Source organism: Engraulis encrasicolus, chromosome 15, assembly GCF_034702125.1.
Source record: "Engraulis encrasicolus isolate BLACKSEA-1 chromosome 15, IST_EnEncr_1.0, whole genome shotgun sequence".
In the NCBI taxonomy this organism is placed as follows: domain Eukaryota; kingdom Metazoa; phylum Chordata; class Actinopteri; order Clupeiformes; family Engraulidae; genus Engraulis; species Engraulis encrasicolus.
Window position 1 is genome coordinate 52,958,165 of NC_085871.1, and position 12,500 is coordinate 52,970,664.

At 42.9% G+C, this 12,500-nt stretch overlaps 1 protein-coding gene across 1 annotated transcript in view; it reads right to left on the reverse strand.

Moving 5' to 3' along the window:
- The window catches only part of slc13a4 (solute carrier family 13 member 4), a 45,196-nt gene that overhangs the window by 23,088 nt on the left and 9,608 nt on the right, over positions 1-12,500 (reverse strand). Inside the window, exons 2-3 of the mRNA XM_063217814.1 lie at positions 9,387-9,515; positions 157-293 (exon numbers count right to left, since the gene is read on the reverse strand). Of these exons, the coding sequence (XP_063073884.1) occupies positions 157-293; positions 9,387-9,515 (266 nt within the window). The remainder of the gene's footprint in view (positions 1-156; positions 294-9,386; positions 9,516-12,500) is intronic.

Here is a 12,500-nt window from a genome sequence, read left to right on the forward strand (position 1 = left end):
ATCATGACCATGCGTAGTGCTATCCTCTTGTGCAGGTGAGGTGTGTGTGTGTGTGTGTGTGTGTGTGTGTGTGTGTGTGTGTGTGTGTGTGTGTGTGTGTGTGTGTGTGTGTGTGTGTGTGTGTGTGTGTGTGTGTGTGTGTGTGTGTCTGCTTACATGCCAGGTTTGGCTCCCGCGATCATGACCATGCGTAGTGCTATCCTCTTGTGCAGGTTCCATTTCTCTATGGAGGCCGCCAGACAGATGACGCCCATCAGCAGTAGAGTGGTGTCCTTACAGTATTCAGCAGCCACCTGGAGACACACACACACACACACGCGCACACACACACACACACACACACACACACACACACACACACACACACACACACACACACACACACACACACACACACACACACACACACAGGAGATGCATAAGAAATCTGCATATACTGTACACCGCATTTCACATTATTACGCAAATGACATTTTTTGCCGTTTTCCTAAATAATCAATAGAAATGACAGTCGTCATAATTTTCAAGTAATCGGCCATTAGAGTACAATTCAAAAGTTTTTGAATGAACCTTCCAATGATAACTGTATTTTTTTAAATAACAAAAAACTTAAAATGCCCAAAATGCTCTGTTCCAAATTATTACGCAAAACAGTTTTGTAGTGTTGTAATACAAATTTCTTTCTTTTTTTCCTATTTACATCAAAACAGTTGGCATTTGGTACCTTCTAAATTACATTTCGATGTTCAAAACTTGGTCATAAGCTGTAACTGGAATGCTGCGTTTAACATTGAAGTCAATGGCAGGGCATTGCATGGGAGTTATGGAAGCCTAGATATCCTTGATGCTTTGCTCTCAGCTGTTTTTGTTTGTTTGGTCTGGTGACCCACACTTCACTCTTCAATATACCCGTAGATTTCCATGCCACGTTTAGGTGCTTTGGAGGTGATGACATTCTAACTCACCAGACATAGCATCCCATTCATTTTCAATGGGGTTTTATGTCTGGTGCGTTAGAATGTCATCACCTCAAAAGCACCTAAACGTGGCATGGAAATCTACGGGTATATTGAAGAGTGAAGTGTGGGTCACCAGACCAAACAAACAAAAACAGCTGAGAGCAAAGCATCAAGGATATCTGGGCTTCCATAACTCCCATGCAATGCCCTACCATTGACTTCAATGTTAATCGCAGCATTCCAGTTACTAAGACAAAGAGCTTATCACCAAGTATTGAACATTGAAATGTAATTTAGAAGGTACCAAATTCCAACTGTTTTGAGGTAAATGGGAAAAAAAGAAAGAAATTTGGATTACAACACTACAAAACTATTTTGCGTAATAATGTGGAACAGAGCATTTAAAGTATTTTATTATTTAAAAAAATACCGTTATCATTGGAAGGTTCATTCAAAAACTTTTAAATTGTACTCTAATGGCTGATGACTTGAAAATTATGACGACTGTCATTTGTATTGATTATTTGGGGAAACAGCGAAAAATGTCATTTGCATAATAATGTGGAATGCGGTGTACACCTACAGTAGTTAAAACCATAATACACACAAACACATTGATCAAGGTGAGGAAATTGTGGGAAATTGGGAAGGTAGAGTCAACTTGAAAAAGAATGGTCGTCGCACACTCAGAACTTCATGTAGTTACATTTAATAAGACCAACGTTTCGGCTTACGCCTTCATCAGGGTCATCTATTAAATGTAACTGCATGAAGTTCTAAGTGTGCAACGGCCATTCTTTTTCAAGTTGAGTCTAATTGTCCGCCGTACGCACCTCAAACGGTGTGCGTTTACGGAAACCCGAAGAAAAAAATTGGGAAGGTAGGAAATTACCCAGGGCAGACTCAAACTCAGGCAAAAAGTCTTAAACATAAACAGCACATGGAATTTGACCGCGTGCAAGACTTATGGGGTGGGATGTGTATTGTTGATGTGATAGGACATACAGCAGCCTGGAAGTCAAGAGATAGTGAGTCAGGAGAAAGCCACTGTGGACCACTCTCACAACAACACACACACAGGTGTCAAGATGTCATCACATGGACTTTACCACCACTGGTAAGACAGGACTCCTGAAGTGAAATGTGTATTGGTGATGTGATAACTCTAGATGAGGCAGGAAATCACTTGCCACAAGACAAGGAGTCAGGGGAAAGTTACCGCAGGAATACACCAGCGGCGATCTGAGCGAGTCGCGCGACGGAAGTAATTGACTTTGCATTGAGTCGAGAGACAAAAGCGATTCTGGAGACTAGAGCGATTTGCGCGACTAGCGCGACAATTTGAAGTTGAAATCTTTTCAACTTTCTATGACGCGGTTCGGCGACAAGCCGCGACAGCCAATGACTGTATAGAGGTCAGTGACCACAGCCAATGGGAATGCTTGAATGCTTTGCCTTCTGCCTGTACGGACATACTCTAGTCTCCTCAATCTCTCGTATCGCTTGCTGCTACACTCTGTCGCTTGAATCGCGTCGCCGCTGGTGTATCTCTGCGGTTACTGTGTGGACCGCACTCTCACACGAACACACAAGATGGACTTGGCCACCACTGGCAGGACTCCTGGAGTGGGATGATTGGTATTGCTGATGTGGTAAGAAGACATACTCTACAGCAGTGTTTCCCAACCTTTTTTCTTAAAGCACCCAGTCTTACTTGTGTCAAAGACAGGCCGCGCACCCCCAACCTAAACTTCTACACGTGTATACGCAGAAGGATTGAAGTGATTAGAAGAAGGATTGAAGTGATTAATTACAATGAGTCTACCTTGAGCCACTGATCAATATCTTAATGCCTTCACATGGGGACCAAAACATGTAATAATTTGGTTTTGATTCAGTCTAATTATAGTGTTCGCAAGCCGAGTTTTGGTCACAACCTCGACACAAACAAAATTCCGCACACCCCCTGGAATCCCTTGCGCACCCCCAGGGGGTGCCCGCACCCCAGGTTAAGAACCACTGCTCTACAGCAGTGTTTCACAAGTTTTTTTGTCTTATGTACCCCCCAAGCTTTTTCAGTGTGCCTTCAGTACCCCCTAAGTCAAGTTCTAAATCGTTATCTCCATCCCAATGTAACTAAGCTCCAAATATTTGTTAAAATTGCATTTTCCAAGTACCCCCTGCAGTGTGCTCGCGTACCCCTAGTGGTACACGTACCGTACCCCTGGTTGGGAAACACTGCTCTACAGGAGCCAGGAAATCAAAAGATAACGAGTCAGGGGAAAGCTGCTGTTTGTTTGCCTCCAGATGGAGACAGGTCAAATGTCGACTCTACTGTGTGTTTACCTCAAGGTAGAGAAGGTAAAGCTAGCTAGATCAAAGGTCAATATAGGATGGAGAGTGGAGGGAGACAAAAGCAACAAGCGACAGCTGAGATGAACGGAAATACACACGCACGCACGCACGCACAAACGAACACAAACACGGACACACACCCCTGCTAGCATAGCGTGCTCCCCAGTGCTAATCAGCATATAACACATTCTTTTCCACGTCACTTCACTGATTCGATTTCCTCTCTAATTCCTTTCAGTCTCAGGTGTGTGTGTGTGTGTATTTTTCTGAGTGCGTGCGCATACTTGTCTGCATGTGTTTGTGGGTGTGCGTGTGTGTGAGTGTTTGGGGGAATTGGGAACAAAGTGGCTGGACTGGGGATTGGAGAGTAGAGATTGGAGATCGGAGATTGAGGATTGGATATTGAGGATTGGTGGAGCTGAGCATTGGGGGAGTTGCGGTGGTGTAGCTGTGTGTTTAGTAAACATATCTGCAACACTGCTTTGTGTGTGTGTGAGTGTATGTGTGTGTCGATCAGTGTGTCTGTGTGTGTGTATATGTGGTCAAGATAACAGGTTGCTTTGTCAAGTGTGTGGATGGGATTTGGACGCGATCACATCACATGGTGCGGCCGGCCGGCGGCATTCAGCTCCGACCTGCATTTACGTAACTCCACTGCACTCATAGACTTAAGTGACTACACTACTTCACTCACACTTCACTTATGAGGACTGGAGAGTAAGAAAAGGTCGCACCATGCATGAACTTTCTTTTTATTATTACACAGTTTGACAATATTCTGGTCAGCAGCACCCTAAATAGAAGAACAATGTGTTTGGGTGAAGCCTGCTCCAACCCTTATGACCTAGTATGAGAAGGCCATGACTACACTACTTTACTAAGGGCCAGGGAAGCCACCGGGGGGGTGACAAGGGGGGGGGGGCAGACAAAGTGCAGGGGAGGTTCTAGACAGGAACCCTGTGGTGGCCCCTGTGCTGAACAACCAGTGAACACATTCATTTCTAACCGTGACATGATATACATTTTTGTATATAATATCGTCATTACTTTTAACCCATTTAACCCTTCATTTCAAAAAACCTGAGGGGGAATAAGTTTCAGATTTTAAGCACTATGAATGGAGTCACATTAAACTTGACACAAATCATTTCAAACAAGTTCTGTCCCTGATGGCGTGTTTTGGGTGCAGGGGGCGTAGGGTTCAGATGACTTTGTCCTGGGTCCCCCCTGCTCAGGGCACACTCCAGTGGCCAGACGGCAGACAGGAAATGAAGACTCTAGAGCCCTCGCTCACGTATGAAGACTCTAGAGCCCTCGCTCACATATGAACACTCTAGAGCCCTCGCTGTCTTATGGTATTCCATCTGGGGGAGTGAGTATTCCAAGAACATGGGTGATAAACCTGGCGAAGTTAACATACAGCAAGCGGAAAAGCTGATAATACACTGTAGATAGCCCACTCTGTCTTATGGTATTTCATCTGTAGCAGACAGGACAGGACTGATGTCCCGGGGCAGTGACTATTCCAAGAACATGGTTAAAGGGTTAACCTACAGCAGTGATTTTCAACCTATGGGCCGGGGCCCACTGGTGGGCCGTGAAGGTATTCCAAGTGGGCCTTGAAATCATTTTCTAAAAATTATAATCATATTTTGGTGTGTGTTGCTGTTGATTTATGTGAGTTTTATTCTTAATTGGGTCAGATGTGGGCCCCGAACATTTGTGATAATTTAAAGTGGGCCCCAAGTTGGAAAAGGTTGGGAACCCCTGACCTACAGGAAGTGGTCAACCCGGTAATACGCTGTAGATAGTCCCATGGATATCATTAAGGTAAGAACATGACGACTCCAGACTCTTCTATTAGATGATTTACCACTAGCTCAAGGTTAAATAGTATAGTCAGATGCTTAGGTCTTCTATCAGATTATTTAAGGTTACCACTACCTCAAGGTTAAATAGTATAGTCAGATGCTTAGGTCTTCTATCAGATTATTTAAGGTTACCACTACCTCAAGGTTAAATAGTATAGTCAGATGCTTAGGTCTTCTATTAGATGATTTAAGGTTACCACTACCTCAAGGTTAAATAGTATATAGTCAGATGCTTAGGTCTTCTATTAGATGATTTAAGGTTACCACTACCTCAAGGTTAAATATTATTCAGTCAGATGCTTGGTTATCTATCTATTAGATGATTTAAGGTTACCACTACCTCAAGGTTAAATAGCATTGAGTCAGATGCTTGGTTATCTATCTATTAGATGATTTAAGGTTACCACTACCTCAAGGTTAAATAGCATTGAGTCAGATGTTTGGTTCTTGTATTATATGATTTAAGGTTACCACTACCTCAAGGTTAAATAGTATAGTCAGATGCTTAGGTCTTCTATCAGATTATTTAAGGTTACCACTACCTCAAGGTTAAATAGTATAGTCAGATGTTTGGCTCTTGTATTATATGATTTAAGGTTACCACTACCTCAAGGTTAAATATTATTCAGTCAGATGCTTGGTTATCTATCTATTAGATGATTTAAGGTTACCACTACCTCAAGGTTAAATAGCATTGAGTCAGATGTTTGGTTCTTGTATTATATGATTTAAGGTTACCACTACCTCAAGGTTACATATTATTGAGTTAGATGCTTGGTTCTTCTATTAGATGATTTACTGTAATGTAATACTGTAGGTTCTTGGAATACCCCCCTGTTGTAATGAGTTTGGCTTCATAGCAATGCTGCTGTAATGAGTTTAGAAAGGCCCTGTACAGGGGAGCAGTAATGCACCATATCATATGTGGGCCACTTGCCAATCGGGACACAAGTTCATATCCAACCTGTGTCAGTACCCAGCTCTAGCCTGTCTCTCTCTCTCGCTCCCTCTCTCTCTTTTCTCTCTCTTTTTCTCTCTCCTCACTGTCTCTGCTTCTGCAACAAAGGTGCACATGTCCGTAAAAAAGAAAGCACCATAATGCCTTGGAACGCAGTAATAGCCACTGAAAGTGCTACACTACTATGACATAACACTTGGCCTTTGGTAAAGCACAATGATTTGGTCATTGCCATTCTGGTAACAGCAAATATACAATGCTGTGACATTAGGGGTTAAAAAGAAAAAAGAAGACAAGTTATGTATTAAGTATATAGTGAGAGATGAGCTCAAATTTGGCTGATTATTTCAAGTCTGTTATAATTTGGTAACTTCTACTGATAAACTCTGAAATGTCAGAGCATTGAACAAAAAAGTTTTGCCTCATCATGCCAGATTCACCTTAGTATTAGTCTCTAGTGCCGCGTTAGCTGTCTTGGCACGGAGTGTCTGTGACATTTTGGGGGTAAAAAAAACAGACCCAGAAGAGTAAAATCTTGGTCAGGGGAGAAGAGAATTCTCCTGCTGTTTCTGAATAAAACAGAGTGGTTCTGTACAACCCCTTCCGAGTTGTGCTAGAAGACTTTTTTGTTTCTCATTTGCAGAATCCAAGTGCACTACTGTCATATATCTCTTCCTGCTGAATCACATGTCTGCTGCCTCAATGGCCGTTGCCTAGCGACCCTGGAACGACAGCAGCTGAGTTCTGAGTTCCGCTTGGAGCAGTTCTGGTGTTTGGGGCATGAGTACTGTTGGTGCTTTTGGCGTAGATACTAGGTGTTTGTGGCGTAATAGTTAAATAGTTTCGTGTTGTTGTTTTTTTAAGAATGCTTCTTTTACTTCGGAACGATTGTCCTACTTTAAGCCCCGGACACGTGCTGCCGTGCTGCCAATGAATGTAGCTAAGGCTGCCAAGAATAACATACTGTACACGACCATGAGTATAAGACACAACAACAAACAACAGCTCTCCGAACACAACAGAACAGCCCTTCACCACATCTCCTTAAGATTCAGGGGGATAATGTTCAAAGGGGTTCAAGAGTTATATTGACACCCCTGCGTGAAATCTCCAGAGTTTGTGAAGATCCTCAATCATCCAGATTATCTGGGCCGGAAGAGTTCAGTTGTGGGCAAAAGCTTTTGTTGCGTCTTTCATCTCCTCAGGCTAATTCACATCTTCTTGTTTCATCTCCTCGGGCTAATTCACATCTTGACACGTGAGGGACACGTCATGTCACACATCCAGAGACGAATGTGACCAGCCACAAATGAACAGGCCTCAAGTAGGCCGGCGGGTTTTAAGAGCATAAATACTGTAGATGCTGAACTTGAGCTTTACAATGACACCTTATACAGGGGATCTGGTAATCTGGTAATATCTAATGAATAGGTGACCTTTTGAATGTGTTCACTTAGTAGCTTCTTTGGCCCATTCACTACTTGCTAAAATCACTCAACTACATTATCACAACATTGCTATGAGTCTTAAGTAACAGATAAAGACTTGGCCATAACAATTTTGGTGACAATAAGGCCTATAACATAGGCTCTGTGGAAAAGGGTTAAAGTAGAAAGCAGAGAATTCAGCTTTTCCCTGAACAGCTCTGAAAATGCTAGCCATTAAAAGCTAGCCCTTTTAACCCCTTAGCGCAGCACTATGGCTCTCTGTAATGTCATAGCAATGTTGTTATGATGCAGTTAAGCATTTTCAGCAAGTGAATAGGGTCGCCGGCGACCCCAGCTGCAGTAAGAGGCTACAGACAAAATATAGCCCTTTCAAAAAATATATCCTTGTAGACAGACACATGCTGTTTTCTGAAGCATTGAGTAGCTTCTTCAAGAAATCTACTTCCACATTCCTCAAAAAAATTAAATAGATAAACAAATGTTAAAAAATCACATGCTCTGAGAGACATGTGTCTTGTTGTCTTGTGTCTGGTCACATATGCTAGCTGATTCCCATATTAGCATTAGCATCAGAACTGAAGAGTTCCCCAAGTAGTCAAGTCAAGTCAAGTGGGTTTTATTGTCAATTTCTTTACATGCACTGGTCATACAAAGAATTTGAAATTACATTTCTATGCACTGGTCATACAAAGAAGACAAGAGGAAGTGTCTTTCAAGCTGTGAAAAGCACTCCGGCTGCCTACAACTACAACTAAACCGTTCTGACCCACAAAACCCATAAAATGCATCTTAAACACACAGCTCTGGTCCCGATTTACAATCAAAATAGCACACGAACATAGTTTAGCTGGTCACACAGTCAATAAACATGGCCTAGATGTTTTAGGTGCTTTACACATTGAGTGCACTAATCCATGATATACTGTAGGGCACGTCTGTGTTGAAAGCACGAAGAAACCCACTGACCCAGAGAGGCAGAATAGAATAGTGTCCCTCTGTGTTGACCCGGCCGGCATAAAGGTGAATTGGGAAATGGGGCCAGGGGAGAATGTAGGACACCTTTGTATACATGCAAGCGCGTAGTAACTAAGATTTAATAAGCATGGATCTGCATGCCGTGATGAGCCATACTGCCTGTATGACAAAGAGGCATGAAACACAAGAGTCATGAATAGTCATGGCATGGGTAATAATCTGGCATCAGAAGTGATGACCCATAACACCATTGGATACTACATTCAGCAGCCAATCACAGGTCCTCTGTCTACCCAAAAGCCAATCACATGTCCTCTGTCTACCCGACAGACCATTATGACTGTTCATGATTGTAGTTTTTATTAGCTTTCTGCCGAGCAGAGGTGTCAAAAGTAAAAGTAAAAGAAAAAAAAGGAACCACTTCCTTTGAACAGACACAAATTGATTAGGTTGACCATACCTAGATCATACTAGGGATATGCCAATAAAACAGCCAAACAACAAACAAAGCTCCTAAAGCCAAGGAGCTAGGGAGTCACCCATCGCTGGTCATCAACCAAGAACCCATCATAAAAACTTGCTGTGGCTTGACTGCCCAATAAGACCAATGACACTACACAGTAAATGTTGCGGTGTTACTTCAACACTTAGAGAGTTCATTTGAGTCCAAATGATGTCAAATCAACTCTCTAAGTGTTAAATGAGCACTGCAGAATTTACTGTGTATAAGGTTGACAGTAACATTTCCTATTGTTTTAGTAAGCAAGTCGATTGCACTGGGCTAAATGACCACACTGTATAATATAATAATGTGACTCACCTCGCTGGACTTGAGGACCCCGAATAGCGGATAGAGGAACGCAGGCACCAGCGCTGCGGCCCCCAGAGGCACGGCCTCAGATACCCAGTACACCGCCGTCACAATCAGGACGTACGCACACGACGACTCCTGCAAAAGAGAGAGAAAGTATAGGGTCAAAGTTCACACATGCAATAGGTCAGACAATACAAATAGGTCAGACAGGTAGCACTGTCGTGTCATGTCATAATGGCGTGGGTAGGTGCAGACCTTGCAGCTCCTCTGGCTAAACTAGTCTAGATAACTACTGTTACACCCAACTAACTAGTCTAGCTGCTGTACACTTCTGGTACTGACAAACCAAAAGTGACAAGAGCTGCAACAATGGAGGAAATAACTGACATGTTATTATTGTTTATCTAGTGACAGAAAAGACGAAAGCGATTTGAGCAACAAGAGGTGACTTGAGCGAAGAGAGTGACAGTTGTAGTTGAACTACTATGCTATTGGTGTGGTTCAGGGACAGCCAATTGGAATGTTGCGCTCTGCTTTCAACTGCCATACTCTGTCACTTTCATCACTCGTGTTGCTATGGCCACAGGAAGAACTGTGCTCCTGTAAAGGGGAAGCTGATGTGTTGTCAATAAACCAGTCAATAAACCAATCAATAAACCAATCAATCAATCAATCAATCAATCAATCAATCAATCAATCAATCAATCAATCAATCAATCTATCTATCAATTGCTATGAAAACAGTCCAGCAACTCTTTGGTCTCTTCTGGTGTTTTTGCGTTGTGTGGTTATGTACTGATTTTGCAGCTCCTGCTTCTCTAGTGCGGAAGAATTTCAGCAGGATTAATTACTGCCAGGACTTAAGCCATTCTGCTCTAACCTTGCAGACCTTATGTAACTGTAACTGTGTGTGTGTGTGTGTGTGTGTGTGTGTGTGTGTGTGTGTGTGTGTGTGTGTGTGTGTGTGTGTGTGTGTGTGTGTGTGTGTGTGCGTGTGTGTGTCCAATTAAAGCATCTCGTGAGCACTAATCTGTTTGTGGGATGTTAGAATTCCAAACTGAAATGAATTGAAAGCACCCTGATCAACAGTAGCCTCAGTACCCTGATCAAGATTCTTCTCTTTCGTGACTACTTCCTGCAGTAACACCTGAGATGACCCAGTACCTCTAAATCAGTGTTTCTCAAACTTTTTCAGACCGAGGACCACTTTGTCCCCCCAAAACATTATCAAGGACCACCTGTCAATCGAATTGGCAGTTGATGGATGCTTATTTGACACTGCTACTTTTTATGCATATCACTTTCTTTTTATTCACATTGTAACCCTGTCTTATTGTGTTGAAAACATGAAAATGTTACAAATATAGCCTACTGCTAGCTTATCTTGGAAAAGTAGAAATCCCCTCGCGGACCACCTGAGCTCTGTCGCGGACCACTAGTGGTCCCCGGACCACACTTTGAGAATCACAGCTCTAAGTCTAAGGCATGTTCTAAAGCCAACCTCTCACCTGAATTTGTCACATCTAGTTATTTGAATGGATAACGAAGAACTAAGGCATGTTATAAAGCCAAACTCTCACCTGAATTTGTCATATCGAGTTATTTTAATGGATAAAGAAGAACTGCAGTCAAGTAGATTGTGATTGTGTTATTGTGAGTAACGTAAACAAATGTGGCAGCGGTGAAACCAGGGGTGCATTTCTCAAAAGTGTAGTTGTTAGCAGTTTAGCAACTTGGGTAGTTGCCAATGGGAAATTGCATTGCGACCAACAAAGTAGCAATCATAGTTAGCAACTATGCATTTGAGAAATGCATCCCAGAATTGTCATAAATATGCTAATAACACGATATTGTCTGATTTTCCACAAAAGCAGCAAAAGCGGTATTTACAGTTCGTGTCTGATAAACTGCTTTACAGTAAATAACAAAGGGCCTCAAATGTTGTAAGCCTAGAGCAGGCTCATTGATGCATAGCTAGCTAATCTGGCTAATGTGGAAATTCCAGTGAAAATTCCAGTGAGATTTCTCAATGAAAACTTACAGTCATTAAAATGTCAACATTCAACACAAACTTGATCATGTGTACTACCCTTCTGTCAGATGCAGAGTAAGATGCGCTCACGCAGCTGGGGTCGCCGGCGACCCTATTCACTAGCTGAAAATGCTTAACTACATCATAACAACATTGCTGTGACATTACAGAGAGCTATAGTGCTGCGCTAAGGGGTTAATTCACAATGTTCGTCTGGGGCCGTCGGTCAGATTGCGCAAGTGGGGGTTTCGGAACGCAGAAGCAGGAGGAAGAATCATCATTCACATCTTTATAATGATTAACGAATAGACTGACTCACAACCACTCGCTCATACGGAAGCCGTGGTAGGTATGAGCATGTATGTAAACTTCAGAAACATGTCACAAAGTCAGTCTTTACCGTAAGACGATTTCCTGTGTTTCATAAGAGAGCAATATATAGTAAATGCAGCAGACCTAATGACTAATGCCTACTGGACTAATGCCTACATCATGTGGGGGATCAGGCAAGCTCTCAGCTTTTCTTACACTATAGTAGTTTTACACACAGTCACTTGCTGTAGGCACTATGACAGGCCAACATATACATGACCTGCACACACACACACACACACACACACACACACACGCACGCACGCACGCACGCACGCACGCACGCACGCACGCACGCACGCACGCACAAGCACGCACGCACGCACGCACGCACACACACACCATAACTATGACAGGCCAACATATACATGACCTGCACACACACACACACACACACACACACACACACACACACACACACACACACACACACACACACTCACACACACACACACATGCACGTACACGCGCACGCACACGCACAAACACGCACACGCACACACACACGCACACACGCACGCACGCACACACACACGCACACACGCACACCATAACTATGACAGGTCAATATTCACATGGCCTGTGGCTGCCCTGTATAATAGTGACTAGGCAACATACACCATCATATAGTTATCCTTCTCGGCCTTTTCACTCCTATTATAATCAAAAAGCATCAACAGAGCTACATGATACTATAATATACTATACTATACTAT